General features: G+C 47.7%; 1 protein-coding gene across 1 annotated transcript in view; it reads left to right on the top strand.

Moving 5' to 3' along the window:
- DNAH10 (dynein axonemal heavy chain 10) overlaps window positions 1-20,048 on the top strand; it is a 1,963,751-nt gene that overhangs the window by 1,252,752 nt on the left and 690,951 nt on the right. The window contains exon 43 of the mRNA XM_086942901.1: window positions 2,620-2,836. Within this exon, the coding sequence (XP_086799027.1) occupies window positions 2,620-2,836 (217 nt within the window). The remainder of the gene's footprint in view (window positions 1-2,619; window positions 2,837-20,048) is intronic.

Genomic DNA, 20,048 nt, shown 5'->3' with positions numbered 1-20,048 from the left:
TTTGAACCTTTACATAATTGTTCCTTGAGGTTGTTGTCCTTTAAGACGGTTTTCCTAGTTGCAATTACCTCGGCAAGGAGGGTGAGTGAGCTTCAAGCTCTTAGTTCAAAATCCCCATTCTTGACCATTCATGCTGAACGAATGGTTCTTAGGACCAGGGCTGCTTTTCTGCCTAAGGTGGTAACTCCTTTCCATCTAGGCCAGTCCATTACCCTTCCTACCGTCTATCCTCCCCCTCACCCTTCCAAGGAGGAGGAGTGCCTTCACCGTCTGGACCCTAACAGGCCGGTGAGCTTTTATCTTGATAGGACAAAAGACTATCGAGTTGATGACCAGCTCTTTGTTGGATGTGCTGGCTGCAGAAAGGAAGAGCAGTGCACAAGCGCACACTTTCGAGATGGATAATACTATGCATCAAGATCTGCTATGCCCTGGCTGGTAAGGAAACTCCAGAGGGTATAAGAGCCCACTCTACTAGAGCAAAGTCTTCAACATCTGCTTTGTCTAGGGGTGTACCTGTTGAGGACATTTGTAAAGCGGCAACTTGGGCCTCCCTCCACACTTTCGCAAAGCATTACTGCTTGGATACCGAAGTGAGGAGGGAAGGCCACTTTGCGCTTTCTGTCCTCCAGGATTTTCTGGTATAGTGGAGTGGACACCCTCCTCCGGGAGTGGGGACTGCTGTGGGAATCTTTTCACAAGGTGAGGAATCCACTGGCAGATGTATCCATCAGAAGAACAAGTTACTTACCTACGGTAACGCTTTTTTCTGGTGGATACAGTATCTGCCTGTGGATTCCTCACTGACCCACCCGCCTCCCCGTTGTCCACTCTTCTATACCTGAGTAACTGTGATGTTAATATGTTTTTATTGTTAAAGGAAAAGTTTTATTTCAATTGCTTTTCTGCTTGGTTTCACACTATGTGTGTTATCTTGACATTTGTGTACTGTGTATACTGTGTATATATCTACTGATGTCGGTCCGTCCGTGTGCCTCGAAGGCACGGAAAAAAGTGCGGAACTGATGTCAACACGCCGGCGTGGGCCTATTATGGAGTCGGTGACGTCAGCGAGTCGTTCGCGGTGTCGTGCCTCTGTGACGTCGTCCACGTCGGCGCGAAGCTACAAAAAGAATGTCCAAATGTTGCTGATGCAAGGGGATATTCACAAGGTGAGGAATCCACAGGCAGATGCTGTATCCACCAGAAAAAGCGTTACCGAAGGTAAGTAACTTGTTCTTCTGGGCAGACAAGGACAATAAATCTATTGAGATCAGGGTCCTCATCAAGACTTAGATACTTTAAATATAGGTGAACATTTTCAGCTGCTCTATACTTCAGCCATTCACTATGTGAACAAGTGTCGGATGATAAGCTTGGTAACAGTATGAAAAAGGCAGTAGCATTGCAGTGATGCTCATTATCGAAAGACACCTGACTTTTATCAGCCAGTTAGACAGGAGAGAAGTTTAGCTTGGAGGAACCAGTTGTTCCCTCTCTTGTCAGCCAAGAAGATGGTAAATCTTCATTCAGCCCAAACAGTCTAAAGGTGGCTTGTGAGACACTGATTTACAAATTCATAACTTTCCTAATGACATAATGGATGTTGATGCAAGGCACTTGGATACAAGATGCTTATATGCTAGTACGTGATTAAGATTGTATTGTCATTGTAATGAACCCGCTCTCTTATTCCGCCACAGTTTTGGACGCTGTTTTATATCTAGCAAGGACAAACTAGAAGATGTATATTGTTACAGATTAAGTTGCACCAACAGTGGCAGCTGACAGGGAACGGGGGTGGGCAAAGGTAGACGGGGGTGGGGGAAAAATATTAAAAAAACAAAAAAGAAAACACTCACCTCCCCATGCCGGCTTTGTCTCTTCTCCCTCGTTACGGACGAGTCCGGAAGCAGACAGGCTCCCTGAGCTAATCACAATGCTGCAATGCAGCATTGGGATTGGTCTGAGCGCCGTAGTTCGGCTCTCAGACTGGGACAGGGAGGCTATGCATGTTCCCCACACAGGCTGTAATGTGGGGAACATGTAAAGTGTGCAGGACTGTTTGGCCGGCCGAGATGGCCGGCCAAGCAGTCCTGCGCACTTAGTGTGCATAGTCCAATCCTCCTCCCTGATCTACCAGCGTCGCCCTAACCCAGCCCCAAAGAAACAAAAAATAAAACTATAATAACCTGGTTATTATCAGTTTATTTTTCCCTTTTCCACTGCTCTGAGAGCAGTGGTACAACGCTTCTCTGCCTTAGCAGAGGAGCCTCTCCTGTGCACCCATAAACTCTCTCAGACCAGCTGTCAGCTCTAGAAAAGCGTGGGCAGATTTTAGGCTGGTGAGATCAAGATTTGTTTACAGTTAGTGGCTAGCTACAGGTATTGCTTAAGGATCAAAAGCTGTGAGGCTGAAGTTGATCTTATGGTTTTAACCAGCATGTACTACAGCATTTTTCCATTGCCGTTCAGTGTTAGTGAAGTGGTTAGATCTTTAAAGCGGAGTTCCTATTGGTGAATCATTAAATCAGCTTCTCAACATACTTGTAATTGTTCTGTAAAATACTTATATACGTCATAGCAATTCTAAATGTTCTCTTATACTTTCTGAAACAGGTGACACAGCTGAGCATGATGTTGGATGCTTTGTTGGAAAAAGAGATGGAAGAGCCGGCTGTCCTGGAATGCTATTTTATAGAAGCTCTCTATTGTTCATTGGGTGCTACGCTTTTAGAAGCTGGAAGAATTAAATTTGATGAGTACATCAAACGCCTTGCTTCAATGAGCTCAGTTTCTGATGAAAACACACTGGCTGAACCAGGACATCTGCCAGGTGAGCTATTCTGTTGTGTTTAATGTGTTCATATGAGAATATAGACATAGCTAGCAGCTTTAAAGGCACACAGTTGCATAACTTACAAAGATGGGACTATGCTGTAGCAATTGCACGTTCCTTCTGTACTGGATCAAACAGGAACAAATATTCTTTTACAAGTTTTCCCTCATGAATATACCAACATTGGGACTAATTGTAAAGAAAAGACTGCAGACCACAAAATAAACCACCTTTTATAAGTTTAGATCTGAAAGAAACACGTTAGTGTTAGATTCCTTACCTTAGAATATCCCCAGGCGTCAGTCTGGATCCGGAAACTTTTGCGTAGCAGTACCCCTGCGCGTCGGTAGGCGTCGTCTGCAGGCGTCCCCTGCAGCTCCGCGTCCGTCGTTGGCGTCGTGCGCCGTGATGACGTCGCTGGAGTATATAGACGCCGCCTCCGCGCGCTGACGTCAGTTCTTCTTTTTTCCGCGCCAGTGGACGCAGATCTGAAGAGCAGTACTCCGGTCTTTTGACCAAGTTTTTCGATTGTTTTTTTCTCTTACTGTGCCTGATAGGATGCCTGGGTTTAAGAATTGCGATGACTGTGAGCGCACGATGTCGGTCACGGACCATCACCGCCTCTGTCTCCGGTGTCTGGGCCCCGACCACGACGTGGACTCCTGTGTCGACTGCCGGGCCCTCACCAAGTCCCGGTCCGGCCGGAGGTCGAGAGAGCGTTCGAGGGAGCGGTCGCGGAGCCGCGCCGAGCGTTCCGGAAGTCGACACCACTCGTCAGGCTCGTCAGGTAGGAAGCACAAGAAGTCGGGGCGTCGTCATCGTACCCCCGACTCCCCCCGACGCTCGCGCGATGCGGCCGGGGGCTCGGGTGACCCCAACCCCGCGGCTCCGCGAGAGTCGCCGGCGCGGCCTGCCTCATACCCTCCGGTCCCTGGGCATGGCGCGACGCCTGAGGAGATCGAGGCGTTCCTCATGGCCATGAGGGCGCTCGCTTCTCCGACGGGGCCTACGGTGCCTTCGGGCCCAGTGCTACCGTCTGGGGGCCCTGGCGGTTCGGGTGTCCCTGCCTCGGCGCCGTCGGGTGCTCCGGCCCCGGCGCCGCCGACGGCTCCGACCCCGGCGCCGCAAGGGCCTTCGGGATCGGCGCCGGCTGGTCTTCCGGCCTCCCCGGCGCCGTTGCCATCGGGGTTACCCCCGACGCCGCCCCCGCGCGGCGCCGGTTCTCCAGTGCCGGCTCCGGCCGGCGGTGGGGTTCCGACGCCGGCTCCGGGCGGCGCCGTCCCCTTACCTTCTCCGACGCCGGACGCGGCGCCGGACGGGCGTCGCTCGACGCCGGTCCCGGCGCCGATGGGGCCCATGAACCCCGAGGAGCCGGTCTTCATCATTGACTCCGAATACGGAGAGGATGAGGAGTACGGTGAAGGTTGGGAGGGGTCTGAGGACCCTCTGTCACGCGAGTGCCAGTATGACCCGGACTGGACAGGTGACTTGGGGGATGCCAGTGGTTTGGACGACTCTCCTAACCCTGGTTTGATCTCTCCTCCTTCCGTGGCATCGGTGGAGGGAGCTGCCTATTCTGTGGTGCTGATGAGGGCTGCCAGGGCCTTAAACCTTGAGCTCCCCGTCGCGGCCGTGAGGCCTAACATCCTCACCGAGGTCTTCAAACCGCAGTCATGCCCACAGGAGCCACTGCTGCCGTTTAATGAAGCCTTGTCAGACGTTCTGTTGGGCACGTGGTCCAGGCCCGCTTCAGGTGCGCCTGTTGATCGGAACGTGGCCAGGCGCCACCGTCCTTGTCCGGACGACCCCAAGTACCTGTCTACCCACCCCACTCCTGAGAGTCTGGTGATCCAGGCCTCGACCTCCCAGTCCGCATTCCCGTCGGCCCCGCCCGACCGGGAATCCAAGAGGTATGACCAGTTTGGCAAAAAGGTCTTCTCGTCCATTAGTTTGGGCCTGCGGTCTTGCAACACCGCCTGCCTCTTGGGCCGCTACACCCACTCTGTGTGGGATACGGTCGCGGAGCTGCTGCCAGAATGCCCCATGGAGGTGCGGGCAAAACTCGGTCAGGCTGTGGCTGAGGGCCGAGATGCAGCGAAATATTCAATTCGGTGTGGTCTTGATACGACCGACTCGCTGGGCAGAGCTATGTCTACGACGGTGGCGATTCGTCGCCATGCCTGGCTGAGATCCGCCAATTTTTCGGCTGATGTCCAGAATACGCTGATGGACATGCCGTTTGATGGCTGTCACCTGTTCGGTGACAAGGCGGACCACGCGCTGGAACGCTTCAAGGACTCTAGGGTCACGGCCAAGTCCTTGGGTCTCTCGACCCAGCGTCAGCAACCGGGTTCGTTTCGCCCCTTTCGTGGCCAAGGAAGGGGCGCCCCCACACGTGCTGCCAGCCACGTGCCGCAACAATCCTTTCAACGCGGTGGCGGCCGTGGAAACCGCCGTGGTGGCGGTCGGGGACAACGGCGGGGTCAGACCACACCCTCCCCCGCAGCATCTACCCCAAAATCCTCCTAGTCCGTGCTTTCGGCCCCATGTGACGCCAGTGGGTGGCAGGGTTCGCCATCACCACGCTCACTGGCGCACAATCACTTCGGACAGGTGGGCGCTGCAAATTGTCCGAAGGGGCTACTCCCTCCCCTTCGAGACCTCTCCTCCAGCCATGCCACCGCAGAACCACCGTGTGTCGGGGGACCACTTGACACTTCTGCAGGAGGAAGTTACGGCCCTCTTGGCCAAGGGGGCCATCGAGCGCGTTCCTGGGCCAGAAGTAGGGCGTGGTTGTTATTCCCACTACTTTCTGGTGCCCAAGAAGGACAAGGGGGGCCTACGTCCTATCTTGGATCTAAGGAACGTCAACGGCTTCCTCCGGAAGGAGAAGTTCAAGATGTTGACGTTAGCTCAGGTCTTGGCTGCTCTAGACCCGCAAGACTGGATGGTAGCGTTGGACTTGCAGGACGCCTATTTTCACATCCCCGTCCTGCCGGCCCACCGGCGTTACCTGCGGTTCACGGTAGGCCTGGAGCACTTTCAGTTTATCGTGCTCCCCTTCGGCCTTACCAGCGCCCCACGGGTGTTCACAAAGGTGATGGCGGTGGTCGCAGCCCATCTGCGCAGGTTAGGGGTTTCAGTCTTCCCCTACCTAGACGACTGGTTGTTGAAGGCGGGCTCGCCCCAGACAGTCGTCCACCACCTTCAGATGACGGCAGACCTCTTGCACGACCTGGGGTTCTCCATCAATGTGCCGAAATCACACCTGTGCCCCTCTCAAAAGCTCCTCTTCATCGGAGCGGTTCTGGACTCTGCGCAGTTTCGGGTTTATCCTCCGGAACGGCGGGTTCGGGATATTCAGGCTTTGATTCCCATCTTTCAGCCGCTATCCCGAGTTTCGGTCAGGTTGACGCTGCGGCTGCTGGGACTGATGGCTTCCTGCATCCTTCTGGTGCATCACGCCCGGTGGCGGATGCGGGCTCTGCAGTGGGACCTGAAGTTTCAGTGGGCCCAGCATCAGGGCAACTTGTCCGACCACGTCTTGATCTCGGAGGGCACTGCGAGACAACTGCAGTGGTGGCTTACGGACCGCGATTGGGTCAGGGGCAAGTCCCTCTCCCTTCCCCAACCGGAGCACGTTGTCGTGACAGACGCGTCCCTCCAGGGCTGGGGTGGCCACTTGGGAGAGGCAGAGATCAGAGGCATCTGGTCTCCGGCGGAGTCCCGGCTCCACATCAACTTGTTGGAGCTGCGGGCGATTCGTCTGGCACTGAAGGCATTCCTCCCCTTTGTCAACGGGAGTGTAGTGCAGGTGTTCACCGACAACACCACCGCCATGTGGTACTGCAACAAACAGGGCGGAGTGGGGTCGTGGACCCTTTGCCAGGAGGCTCTGCGCCTCTGGCAATGGCTGGAACGTCAGGGCGTGACTCTGACGGTTCAACACCTGGCGGGTTCTCTGAACGCCAGGTCGGACGAACTCAGCCGTCGGTGCTCGATGGATCACGAATGGCGTCTGAACTCGGACGTGGCGCAAGGCATCTTTCTGCAATGGGGAGAGCCTTGGTTAGATCTATTCGCCACAGAAGAGAACGCGCAATGTCATCAGTTCTGCGCGTTGGAGTTTCCAAGACGGCACTCGCACGGCGACGCCTTTCGGCGCGAGTGGAGTTGCGGTCTGTTATACGCCTTTCCGCCTATACCACTTCTGCCCAGAGTGCTGAAGAAGATCAGGCGCGACCGGGCCCAAGTTATCCTTGTGCCTCCGGACTGGGCTCGAAGGTACTGGTATCCCGAGCTACTCAGCATGTCAGTCGGTCCCCCGATCCGCCTGCCCCTTCAGGAGGACCTTCTGTCGCAGCAGCAGGGGACGGTCCTCCACCCGAACCTGTCCAGTCTCCACCTCCATGCTTGGAGATTGAGCGGCGGCAGTTGAGGCCATTTGACTTGCCTCCTGAAGTCTGTGATGTTATTCTGGCAGCCAGGCGTCCCTCCACTAAGTCGGTATACGCCTGTCGGTGGAACAGATTTGTGGCATGGTGCACAGCAAAGGCTGTGGATCCTCTCTCTGCCCCTCTTTCGGAGGTTCTTCTGTTTCTTCTTTCTCTTGCCCAGCAGGGCTCTGCTCTGGGCACTATCAAGGGCTACCTTTCTGCCCTTTCAGCCTTTTTGAGGCTTCCTGATCAGCCTTCTTTGTTCAAATCCCCGATTGTAACTCGGTTCTTAAAAGGCATCACTCACATGTTTCCACCTGTTCCGTTTGTGATGCCTCAGTGGGATTTGAACCTGGTTCTGACCTTCCTGATGTGTGCTCCCTTTGAGCCCCTTCATTCTTGTCCTCTCCGTCTCCTGACTTTAAAGACGGCTTTCCTGGTTGCCATCACCTCTGCCAGGAGAGTGAGTGAGCTCCAGGCTCTTTCTATCCAACCTCCTTTCCTGTCCATTCATCCTGACAAGGTGGTTCTGAGGACTAGACCTTCTTTCCTGCCCAAGGTTGTCTTGGCCTTTCACATCGGGCAGTCCATCACCCTCCCTTCCTTCTTCCCGCCTCCGCATCCTTCAAAGGATGAAGAGCGGCTCCACCGTCTGGACCCAAAACGTGCGCTTTCATTCTACATGGATCGCACACGCCAGTTCCGGGTGGATGACCAACTGTTTGTTGGCTACGTGGGTGCGAAGAAGGGACGGGCGGTTTGTAAGCGAACCATCTCTCGATGGGTCGTCCTCTGCATCAAAGCGTGCTACTCTTTGGCTCGGAAGGAGCCTCCTGTTGGGCTGAGGGCCCATTCCACTCGGGCCACGGTGGCTACTACTGCCCTGGGCCGGGGAGTCCCCTTGCAGGACATTTGCCAAGCGGCTACGTGGGCCTCGCTGCACACCTTTGCGAGGCACTACTGCCTGGACAGTCAAGTCCGGAGGGATGGCTTCTTTGGCCGTTCTGTCCTCCAGGACTTTCTGGTGTAGTTTTGTATTGGTTCGCAGACTCACCACCGGGGTTGGTATTGCTGGGGTATGTATTCTAAGGTAAGGAATCTAACACTAACGTGTTTCTTTCAGAAGAACAAGTTACTTACCTTCGGTAACGATATATCTGTAAGAAACATTAGTTAGTGTTAGATTCCTTACCGAACCCACCCATCCTCCCCGTTCTGCGAACTGATACCTAGGGTTAAGGTCATCCCTTTCAGGGCCCTAGTTTTTACATGGCACCAGTGTTGGTTCTCTCATGGCTCTGCGTCTCCTGGCGCGGAAATGCTGTGTGCAAAGAACTGACGTCAGCGCGCAGAGGCGGCGTCTATATACTCCAGCGACGTCATCACGGCGCACGACGCCAACGACGGACGCGGAGCCGCAGGGGACGCCTGCAGACGACGCCTACCGACGCGCAGGGGTACTGCTACGCAAAAGTTTCCGGATCCAGACTGACGCCTGGGGATATTCTAAGGTAAGGAATCTAACACTAACTAATGTTTCTTACAGATATATCGTTACCGAAGGTAAGTAACTTGTTCTTTAGTAAGCTCAAAATCCTGGGAAAAACTTCAATAAAAACTGGAACTACAACATATCATGCATCATTTAAAATGCCTGGAACCAAAACTAACATTTTCTTCAGTAGTTTAGAGTTTAAACTTCTTTAGAGGGAGATACCAGCAATACTGCCAATGTTCTCATCAATATAATGTCTCCAGCCCTTAACCAGACTATCTGGTCATGGATTATCTAACTGGGGGTTTGAGCCAGGCCAAGTGTTTTGTTGCATGTAAGGCTGATACAAATTTGAATGGAGTTATGTAGGAGGCTGGCTTAGTATATGGTGCACACTCATTTAGGTGATGCACCTTGCACTAAACCAGGCAACCCTTATGGTGAATTTAGCTCTCAAAGTGGTAGCTGTGGAGAGCAGCCTCAGGCTTATCTTGAAGGAGTGTTAAGCAGCTTGTTTTACCAGTTTAATCATGTAGTGTAGGTAAAAATAAAAAGAACCACACAATGTTATATAAAAATACTTCTATTTATTATTCAACACTCACAAACACATTGGTATATCTTCTACCCGGAGATATTAACACAATACACCAAAAATACCTCAATTGCAATAAGGTAAGATACAGTGGTCTCCGGGGGGAGACCAAACCATATATTATGAAAGTGAAATGCGAACTGCAAAGGAGGACAGGACTTGGACCAGAAGACCCAGAGGAGCCGGGCACTCAAGGAACCATCCAAGATACGTACCCAGGAACCCCTGGGAGGCTCTGTGGGAACACAGCCGCAGGCCCAATGGGAGTTAATGGAGAGGTCGCGGTTGCCGTTTTGCAGAAGAAGCCCCCTTCCCAGAAGAATTCCCTTGGAGGACGGAAGGTTGTAGAGCCACCCCACCTGTGGATTCCCCAGAAACCAGGTTACCTACACCAGGGAAGCCAGGTGCACAGAGGTGAAGAGATGCCTGAAACCTCTGTAGACGACAATGAAAGACTTGGGGGAAAAGTCTCTCTGGAGGAGAAGGTGAAGAAGTCCGGTGGAATCCGAGGGTGGATCCTGGAAGTGAGGTTCCTGCAAACAAAAGGGACAACGTCTATGCTACTCAGGAGTGACCAGGAGGCACAGAAGAGCAATGCCCACAATGTCAGACGGTTCAGACGAGTTGACGGTGACCTTGTGCTGCAGGTGTTAGGCCCAAGCAACACTGAGAAAGACCAGGAGCCGTGCACAAGCTGTCCAACGTTGAATGTCAATGACCAGGGGGTCAGTGTCTGATGGAAGCACTAACAAGCCTTGGTAGCCGCAACTGGCATGGAGAACAAAGCAGGAGCAATATTGGGACCATCAAGGTCCAAGGGACTTACCAACAGCAGGAGTGTCAGAGCAGACACTGAGCAAGTGTGGGAGCCCACTGACGCGTTAGAAGACCCTGAAGCGGACCCACAGACTGAAGGCAAAGGAGGTGCAAGAGGACCTTGAGCCGCTCACCAGGAAGGGATGGCCAACAGAGCAAAGGATGCGGTGAGGACACTGTGACACTGTATTTGGCAGGAAGAGATGCTGGAGGATGGAGATTCTTGTAACTCGAAGATATCTGGAGTGCAGAGCCAACATAGAATGTAAACAACATCATTTAGGAACAATACTATAAAAACCGTGGACCTACCAAAAGTTAGATATACACTAGACAGTTACTGATAAAACAGTCCGTGAGAACTGAACATGTTTATCACAAATATGTTTTTATTTAATATTTTTTTTTATATATTATTCTGCTTTTTGTTGAATATATCTCAACTACAATAGATAAAATTGATTACAAAAATATATCAGTTATATGAAAGATTCATTCAGAAATATACCATGTCACAATAGAAATTGATAGTGTCATAAGTTCTCCTTGATTTTTTTTTCTTTCATGTAATTAAACTGGAGTGTATAAAAAGCTAATACATATCCATTTCTACTTTTATGCACTTGATACAATGATCAACATGGCTACAATAGTTGTGTTCCTACGTGCGTTTCGGCTGGGTGCCTTTATCAGGAAGCCATGGTATTGTAACAGAAAAGTGTGACCTAAGAAACAAAAAAAACAAAGGCTAGTGTATATCAAAATATAATTGTACAAAATGAGGTCCTACTTTGATAAAAACATTTCATCAGAAAAAGTTACATCGAAAAAAATAAAAACACCAATTACAAGCTACTCCATTATGTGTGATATACATGGTCCCATCCCTATATTTGGGAATGTCATACATCTCTACATACATGAATAGTATGAATCTGGGAGGGGTGACACAATTATGGTGGTTAGAGGGACCAAAGTTCTAACTTAACTCCCGAAAGTGGGAAAAGTGTACAAAAATACCATAATGTGATCCCTTAAGTGCTGTATTGAAACTATTGAGAGAGCCTATATCATACTTCGATATTGATCCACAAATAGGGTATGCGTCATCAGACAATTCCTCCTAAACAGGAGGAGATGATGGTAAAGTCTGATTGAGCGAAGCAGAAGCATGGTGAGAGTCCCGCAGAATATGTCTGTCCGGGGTCCCATGAATTAGATGTTGGATTTACATAGACAAGAATCACAGTTGTCAGATTTAGAACGTACACAAACGCCAGAGTCTGTCCCTATATATATACATAAAGGAGATGGTAGTCAAATATAAGAATTAACGCGGGGGCCTACCGTGGTTACGTATCAGAAATACGGCGCCCGGCAAACGACAAGGGCAGAGAGCAGCAATCCACTTCTACATAGTCCAACCAAAAGGTAGGTAATGTGATATCTATCGTATGTCTGCAGCGTGTGGGAAAGAAGGAGAGCAGGCAAGACAAGTGACTTACTATCTGTGATCTGAGACGGGGGTACTGTCATGATTAGAAATTCAGTTTGTGCGTTTAAAGTAATTATACCTTGAGACATCAAAGATTCGCTTTGAGAGTAATCGAGCCACCCGGTACAGGAATGCTTAATAGGAGAATCTGTTACGAATAAAGGATACAGCACTGTCAATGAATTGCGAGTGCATGAAAAAAACACAGGGTGACTGGAGCCTATATCGCAATAAGTGGAACCCTTACCTAATCTATGGAAAGATATATGGCGTGCAGTGGGTTCCTTGTCAAGCGATAGATCGCTGCGCACTTCTGCCTCGTAAATAAATCTGTAGCAAGTAAAAAGATGCTAGCAGTAATTAATGTTTAAGAGGAACTCAAATTGGCTAGGACCTTGGTCGCAAAACATGGAGCCCTTACCTCGTTTTTAAAAAGGATATACGGCGTACCGAGGGTTCCTTGTTTGCTAGTCAGTAATTTCGTGTCCCTTGCTGGTATATGAATAGATCTATTACAAAGTAAAGAAAGCAACGCTGTGACATTATTGCGTGTATGTGGAATAAACAGAGTAGCTACGGCCAGGATCGCAAAGAGTAACGCTCTTACCTCGTATTTCAAAAGAATGCGTGGCGTATCGGGGGTTCCGCATTAGGACGTCAATCATCACGCACTTCTGGCTTAATCATCCTGGAGGATCGGGAGCAGGAAAGGGTGTGTGTAGGTCGGCTATTTATAGAGCCCCTGGCTCCCTATAGTAGTAAAGTGGTGCCTGCTGTTATTTGAGTCGGTGTAATTCTAATTTTAGATGGAAAGTATTCTGGACAGAAAGCTTGGCAATGTAGCCCTCTTGTCTTAATCCCTGTTTGCTAGCCTCTGTCTCTATATATTTTAAATAGTACACCAGAGGAAGTGGCTACCGATGAAATCCGCTCATTTTAATTTATAAAGTTCACGTTAATATGGATACCTACTTTTTTGTTTTCAGTGGAGCAAGAATTTAAGAAATATTAATTGGTTATGCCATTGATATTACAGATGATATTGTAATGGACAGGGGACATCTTAGAGGCGGCAGTCAAGGCAGGGGGAGTCGTTTGTTTGAAATGTCATGTGATCATGAATGCAGATTGGGCTACATTACTCCTCGAAGTAATACAAATTTGAATGGCTAGGGGGCTCTCAATTAAGGCACATGTTTACAAGATACAGGAGGTTTGGATGGATTGAATGACAGTAGTTTGCAGTCCAATACTAAGGGCCAGATGTACGACCATTCTGATTTGCAACAAATTGAGAGTCACAATTTGCAAGTCGCAAATCACAATGTACAACAGTGTCTCAGACACTGTTAGCGATTCTCAATGGGGTTGTAAAATACGTGGCTCATGAATATTAATGAGCCACTCACAATTGGTGACCCCATTGGGAATGACTGGCCCTCCCAGGGATGGTGGCCTGCTGGGCTCAGCAGACCACCATGTCTAGGACTGCTTTTCAATAAAGGAGTTTTTTTTTAATCCAGACCATTTTCCTTAAAGCAAAACAGGATGAATTTAAATGGGCAGGCAGTGGTCCCTGTGACCACTGTCTGCCCCTAAACAATATTTTCCCCTGGGGACCCCTTCCCTTTTGCGAGTGCATTACCACCCTCTTGAAGAGGGTGGTCATTTGCGAGTGTTTTGCCACCGCAATAGCGGTTGCAAAACATTCATACATGGCTTTGTTGTCACTATTAGGAAGAGAACGCCCCATCCTAACAGCGGCTCACAATTCCCAAATAGCGAGTCGCCAATAAATTGCGACTCACTATTTAGGAATTGTTCATGGCCCTGTAAACTTTTGCATGCGCAAACCGGTTGCAATTCCGTTTGCGCATGCAATTTATGGTTGTACATCTGGCCCTAAGTGTTACAAGTGACTGCCTTTTAAGTGGGGCCTTTTGTCTGCTAGTAATATCCAAGGTTGTGTTATACAACTAGGACTGTTTTTGCTAGGGGAGAGAGGGATGTAAATGGATTTAGAAAACTCTTGTGATTAAACAAAAGAGGACTAGCTTAAGTTGACCAAAGTGTTACAGTACTCAAATTAGTTCTGTCACGGGCACCTTGTTGGTGTATTCATGAAGCTTCATGAATACACCAACAAGGTGCTCTTGACAGAACTAATTTGAGTACTGTAACTTTGGTCAACTTAAGCTAGTCCTCTTTGTTTAATCACATATAAACCCTCGGGGATTCGGACTAGCTAACTAGTCCTCTCTCTCCCTCTTGTTACACGCGCATGTAGAAAACTTTTCACATTGAAACTCAGAAATGAATAGCTTCTTGTATTTTGGCGATCAAAAGACTAGTGTGATCAAGATGGGTAAATCAACACCTGCTTTACATTTGATTGTCCGTTTTTCAGATGATTGGTATTGGCGCAAGGTAAACTTTGAGCAAGAGTAAAGTAAGACAAAGTTAACCCATAAATAGAAAGCATGGTTTTAGAAAAAGAACACCCAACATACCGTGTAGATGAAGAGAACACCCACATTTCTGTGATGGTAAAGAAGTAATCAAAAAATGAATACAACGAAAACCTACTTCCATACAAAAGCATAGATGCGTAATGTCAAGGGCACATAGGTGCAAAGAAAATATATATTGCAAGTTCCAAGACAATCTCTGTCAAGTTTGAAAAGAAGAGATACTAATAAGTGATCTTGACAACTAAGGAATCCAAACAACCAGGTAACCAATAGCATCAGCCTACCTAATAGGACTCCAAGACCCCAGCAAGTAGTTCCTACCAAAATCCAGTAACCCAATAAAGCTAACCATAAGTGGAATCTGAAGGAAGATGGCAAACACACCCACTATCAATGAAACTCGCAAAAGATATGTAGAGCACAACATGTCATATTAATATCTGTAGATACTTACCCACACTAGGAAGAGGGGTAATCAATATCTTAAGAAGATAATGTAGGTATATAAAAGGGCGCCATATATTGGGGACGCCTGTTAGATATATTGGTCTGTAAAGAAAAATATATAAAACAACTCACTATAAAGCAAGACAAAACACTTAAATCATACTGATAAGAAAAAGCAACAACAGTGCTTACCCACAATGAAAATACTGTCAATCTCGAGTAACTTCAAAGGGTGTTCATAATAGTGGCAGTAAATGCGCTGGAGAGAATAAAGATCTGTAGCAGGTGAAAAAGTAAGTGAAATAAGCAGAAGTGCTATATTTCCAAAAATTGCAAAATAATGCCAATAAACCCGATAACCCATTTCTGGCAGGACAGCAAGGCTCTAATATAATACTGGCAGGGTACTACCATTATAGATAAAATGCGGAAGGCTAGAACTAGAAAAGATCCAAAGGGACTCAACCCGACTTAACCACATCATGAATTGCTACACGGATCCGCCAACAGAAAACATCAAACAGGATACGGCCTTGACCAGTAACTAAACTCATAGATCATGAATCTTAAATAGCAGTGCATACTACAAACAAGACGCACCTGGACCTTATACAGAAGATTGGTCTGACAACCTGTAAGTATGGAGAGAACTACATCCGCCATTTGGAATTGAAAATAGTGTCTGCCATAATATAGATAGCATAAGGTACTAACTAAAAGTAATCAAATAAAAAAAATAATATGATTGAAAGACGAATAAATGGTCCCAGGATATAGAGTCAAATGAACGGTACAAGAAATGCCAGGGCAATAGATAATGCCAAATCCGCCATCTTGGTGGTAGAATGAACAAGTGCGGGCTCAATAGAAGGTTAATGCAAATAGCATCCACCATATTAAACAGTGCAAGAAGTATTGACTCCAAAATAAATGAAAAAGGTATACAAACCAATGAAGGGAGAAAAATCAATGAATAGTGCCGGAATAATTTTAACAACTATCAGTGTAAATAAACCTGTATCCATACAAACACTACAAATAATAGCAAACATACACCAGAAAAGATCACAAATGTCCGCCATATTAGTAGCAGAATGAATATGTATGGCACCAAGGAGAAAAGTATGGATGAAAAGTCACACAGTAGCTGCCATATTGAAAAAGTATTTGACGCTGCCACTAAATTATACACAAAGTAGACTGGATGAAAAAGGGTCTCATGAAGTAAGCCTCAGAGAGAATCGTAACCACATATCAAATAGAATCAAATCACAAAACAGAACTAGTAAGTAGTCAAATAAGAAAACAATAAGGGACCAAGCTACCAGATGGCACTTAAGAGGCATCTTAAAAGAGGATAGTGCCACAGTAAACAAGAGGGTTCCATCCCATAATTCATAGTATACGTATATATAAATATATCCCAAATGTAATAGTGATATATCATATACACAAGACAAACTGGTATACAAAACAAACTCTGTTAGAACAATAATGAAGGAATCACAGCAGGGAAACTCACACACAAGAACTAAGTTATTGCATGTTCTCAGGGGAGCAATTTGTTCAGACCAGAGGTAACTGTCTGAAGAGTACATATCCAGAACACTTCTCTTTTTTCCACAAAACATCTGTGTTGCTGTCTTTGGGGCATCCTATTTTTTCAAGAATCATCCATTTTAAGTTTTTCTCAGAGTGATGTTTTTGAGACCAATGATCAACCAGGGGTGCTCCTGTGCGATTGTTTTTAATGGCAGATTTTTATGTTCGCTAAATTTAACTCTGAATTTGTGACTGGTTTAGCCAACATACCCTAAATTACAAGGCCTTAAAATAAGATATATGACGTTGACTGTCCTACAATTGGTCATTTCACTAAGAAATGTTTTGTCTATGTCCCCAAGTTAAGATGGTTGTAACTATGGCATGGTTACAGGCATGACAATTCCCACATTAGTTGTTGCCTTTAATGGAGTTAGAACCTGTAATAGATTTCTGGACAAATTCTTTTTCATCTTTGTAATTAGCCCTCACCAATGCATTACTCAGGTTCCTATTCAGTTGAAACTTAAAAACGGGTCTAGGAAGGTAAGTGGATTGTCCTCCTGAGTTGAGGATGTGCCATTGGGATCCATTTTATCTAATGCAATTTGTTATTTAGATTGGAGTGTCGTGTGATACATGCCAATTTCATGTCATCCTTCTTTGTTTTCTGTTGGAAACGGGTCTCCCTATTGTAATATCTTGCTCTCTTATTGAATCCTCAATGAGTCTGTATGGATATCCTCTACTGAGTAATTTATGTTTAAGTTGCTCTGCATGGTAATCAAAATCCCTAACATTGGTACAGTTCCTGCATAATGTCAGGAACTGACTGAAGGGAATACCATCTCTTTGGCACCTGGGATGAAAACTCCCATAATGAAGTAGCGCATTTCTAGCTGTCGGCTTAGTATATAAGGACACACAGATCTCATTTTTTTTTTTTTATATATTTAAAGACCTTTATTGTACAAGACTTCATTTACACAGCATACAGCCTACAACCCTCAAGGGCCGGCAGCATAGGATAGTGATCAGATGAAATAACAGCGAGATAACACAGCCATTCAGCCGGCAACCCTGGGGTCCGGCGGCATAGTATAGTATGAGCATGTAGACATCTCGTGATACACAGCACGAACAGGAAGCAGGCCTGTGGGGTTTTTTTTATTTTCTTGTTGCTGTAGGTGTTTCGATGCGTCTCCGGCATATGTACCATATGGGCAATAGTCCATGTCCATCGTGAGATCTAGCTAGTAGTTACCTATGTCAATTACTACGTGGACTGGCGATAGGGGAACTGGAAATTGCTCATCCGAGATGCCACTATGATGGTTACAGGCATATAATGGTATAGCTCACTACGATAAGGGAGTAGTCTCATGTGGCCAGCGGCGTCGGGCAGAGACCGTCGTTGCCGAGGTCAATGTATCTGGCAGCCTGTCGTGTGTGGAACCCTCCAATGACGGTAATGCAGGTGTAAATGTCAGTGGCAAGAGACTTCGCCCAGGCTCGGTTGTCCTGTTCCGAAAAGGTACCTGCCTCAGTCGTGTCCCGCAGACCGTGTGTGTTGGGGGTCGTGTCATGTCACTACAGCGGGATTGCGTAGTGTCAGCAGGGACATAGTGATCAGCGGCACAGTTATAGCATGTGTAATGTCTTTGTCTACAATAATAGAAGGCCTGGTCTGGGAACGTGACCAATGAGTGAACAAATACATGAACCAGAACAGTGGGAAGATAGAAAAAGAAAAAGAGAGGGAAAGCGAAAGCGCCAGTCAGTGCGCTAGGGGGGGGGGATTTTGCAGCCGTAGTAGGGGGGTCAGCGGACCCGAGGCGGGACGTGGCAGGGCAGCGGCGCGGGTGTGCGGGGGTCTGAGCCAGGGCCCATGTATAACACCGCCAGAGTGCAGCCAGGTCAGTGGCCACAGTCCGGAGGGGTGGCCAGGGCTTGGCACGGGGAAAGCGTGACGGGCCTAGGAGAAAAAGTCAGTCTGTCCTTGTCAACTAAGCGTGCGGCGCAGGCGGTAGGGTGAAGAGCGTGAATGTGGGTGCGGTGCGATTCCAGCATGTGCAGTGTTATGGCATGGCAGGGGCTCCAGTGGTGGCTTGGGTATGGTGTTGGCCAGGGGGGGGAGAGGGGGGGAGAGGCAGCAAGCATAGCGGCGCCCCGTAATGTCTTGTTGTCAATGCGGTAGGTTTGGGTCATGTCATCTCAAGTTATCCCCTGTTCCAGACAGGCTTGTTGGAAGGAGTTAAGGAGATCGTCCCAGAGTTGCACAATGGGGAATTTCCGGAGGCCCGCTGTTTCCTTCCGGAAGAGTACCGTGCTCCCTGCCCGCGGCCAATTAGTGAAGGACGTGTACCAGTGCCAGATGTGGGGGGGGGGGGGAGGGGAGGCGCTGGCTTTCCAGTGTTTGGTAAGTAAGCGTTTAGCTGTGAACAGACCCATATCCCAGAACCTTGGCGGTACTTTGTTCAGTTTCGTGCGTTTGTAGAGCCCCAGGAAGCTCTTAATAAGGTCAACTCCCACGCTCCCAAACTATCTGGCTTGCCGCTGACAAATCTATTATATGCTGATGACGTGGTACTGTTAAGCAAAACAAAGATCGGAATGCAAAGACTTTTGGATGCTACTTCCGACTACTCTAATGACAATGAGCTTCGCATCAACAACAGGAAGACGAAAATTTTAGCGGTGCACTCAAGGAAAGTCAAGAAACTGTCTTGGGCTTTGAATAATGAAAGCATTGTCGAATCAAATAGCCAAAGGTACCTTGGAGTCACTTTCAACAACAATGGAAAATACAAATCCCACCTTGAAGAGCAAAAAAGGAAGGGTACGGCACTCGCTTTTGCAATCGGACTAATTCAAAAGAAACTACAAGGCCCTACTCTTGCACCCACACTACAGGCGGCTCAGGCAAAAATCATTCCTACCTTAACTTACGGAAGCGAAGCATTAAAAGGATTGGATAGTGACCATCTAGATAAAATAATTACTAAGATCTACAGGTCTGTGTTCAAATTACCAAACCATACATCACCGGCACAAATTAGGTTGGAACTTGGCATCTGCAAACAACAATTGGCCAGAGCCATGTCTTTCCTCGTGTGCTGTCACAAATTGAGGTTATCAAAGGAGGGAAGTTTAGGATACCATTTGTGGGCCAGCATTGATAACAACTCATGGCGAGCAGGACATGAATACTGGTCAAACGGCTTAAAAACCCTGTGCCTAAATGACCTCTGGAACTTGCACGCTAGTCAGATGGAATTTAAAAGGCTAGCGAAAATCAGCACCAAACAATTGTCAATAGTGGAAGACAAAGCCAGCCTTGCAAAAAGAAGTCATGGGTGGATGACCCTTCAATCCTATGCCTTGCTAATCCCACAGCCGTACCTTACTACATCGTTCAGTGCTCGGACGAAACTACGTTTTTTAAAACTGAGACTGGGAGTTATTAACCTGTTGACTCATTGGCCAAAATGGAAAAGAGAACATGGAAAAGTTCAATGCCGACTTTGTGGGACCCACAAAGAAGACATTATACACATCATATGCCTGTGCCCTCTACTATTGACAGAGAGACGGGCCCTACTAAAGCATCATTGGAATAGAAACATGATTAGAAGCTGTAGAGCAGCAGTTTTGGCCTGTTTCGACCCTAGGAACACTAAATTAAATTGTGCGCTAGTAAGATTCATGGAGCGCGCTGCAAAAAAACTTGCTGAGCTGCCCAGAGTTTGCGATCCCCCATTGGAATAATGCTGCCAAAATTTCACTTGCTGTCGCTGGCTTTTTATGAATATGACTTTTTAAAATGGAAGTTTCATTTGTTATCATCTATACATACTGATTTTTAATGAATGTAACATTCTAAATGCAATCTTGAACTTTTTAAATGTTTTG

The sequence above is a fragment of the Lissotriton vulgaris genome, chromosome 11, assembly GCF_964263255.1.
Source record: "Lissotriton vulgaris chromosome 11, aLisVul1.2, whole genome shotgun sequence".
NCBI lineage: Eukaryota > Metazoa > Chordata > Amphibia > Caudata > Salamandridae > Lissotriton > Lissotriton vulgaris.
Note: the sequence above shows the minus strand (reverse complement) of the source record. Positions and strands in the feature narration are given on the sequence as shown.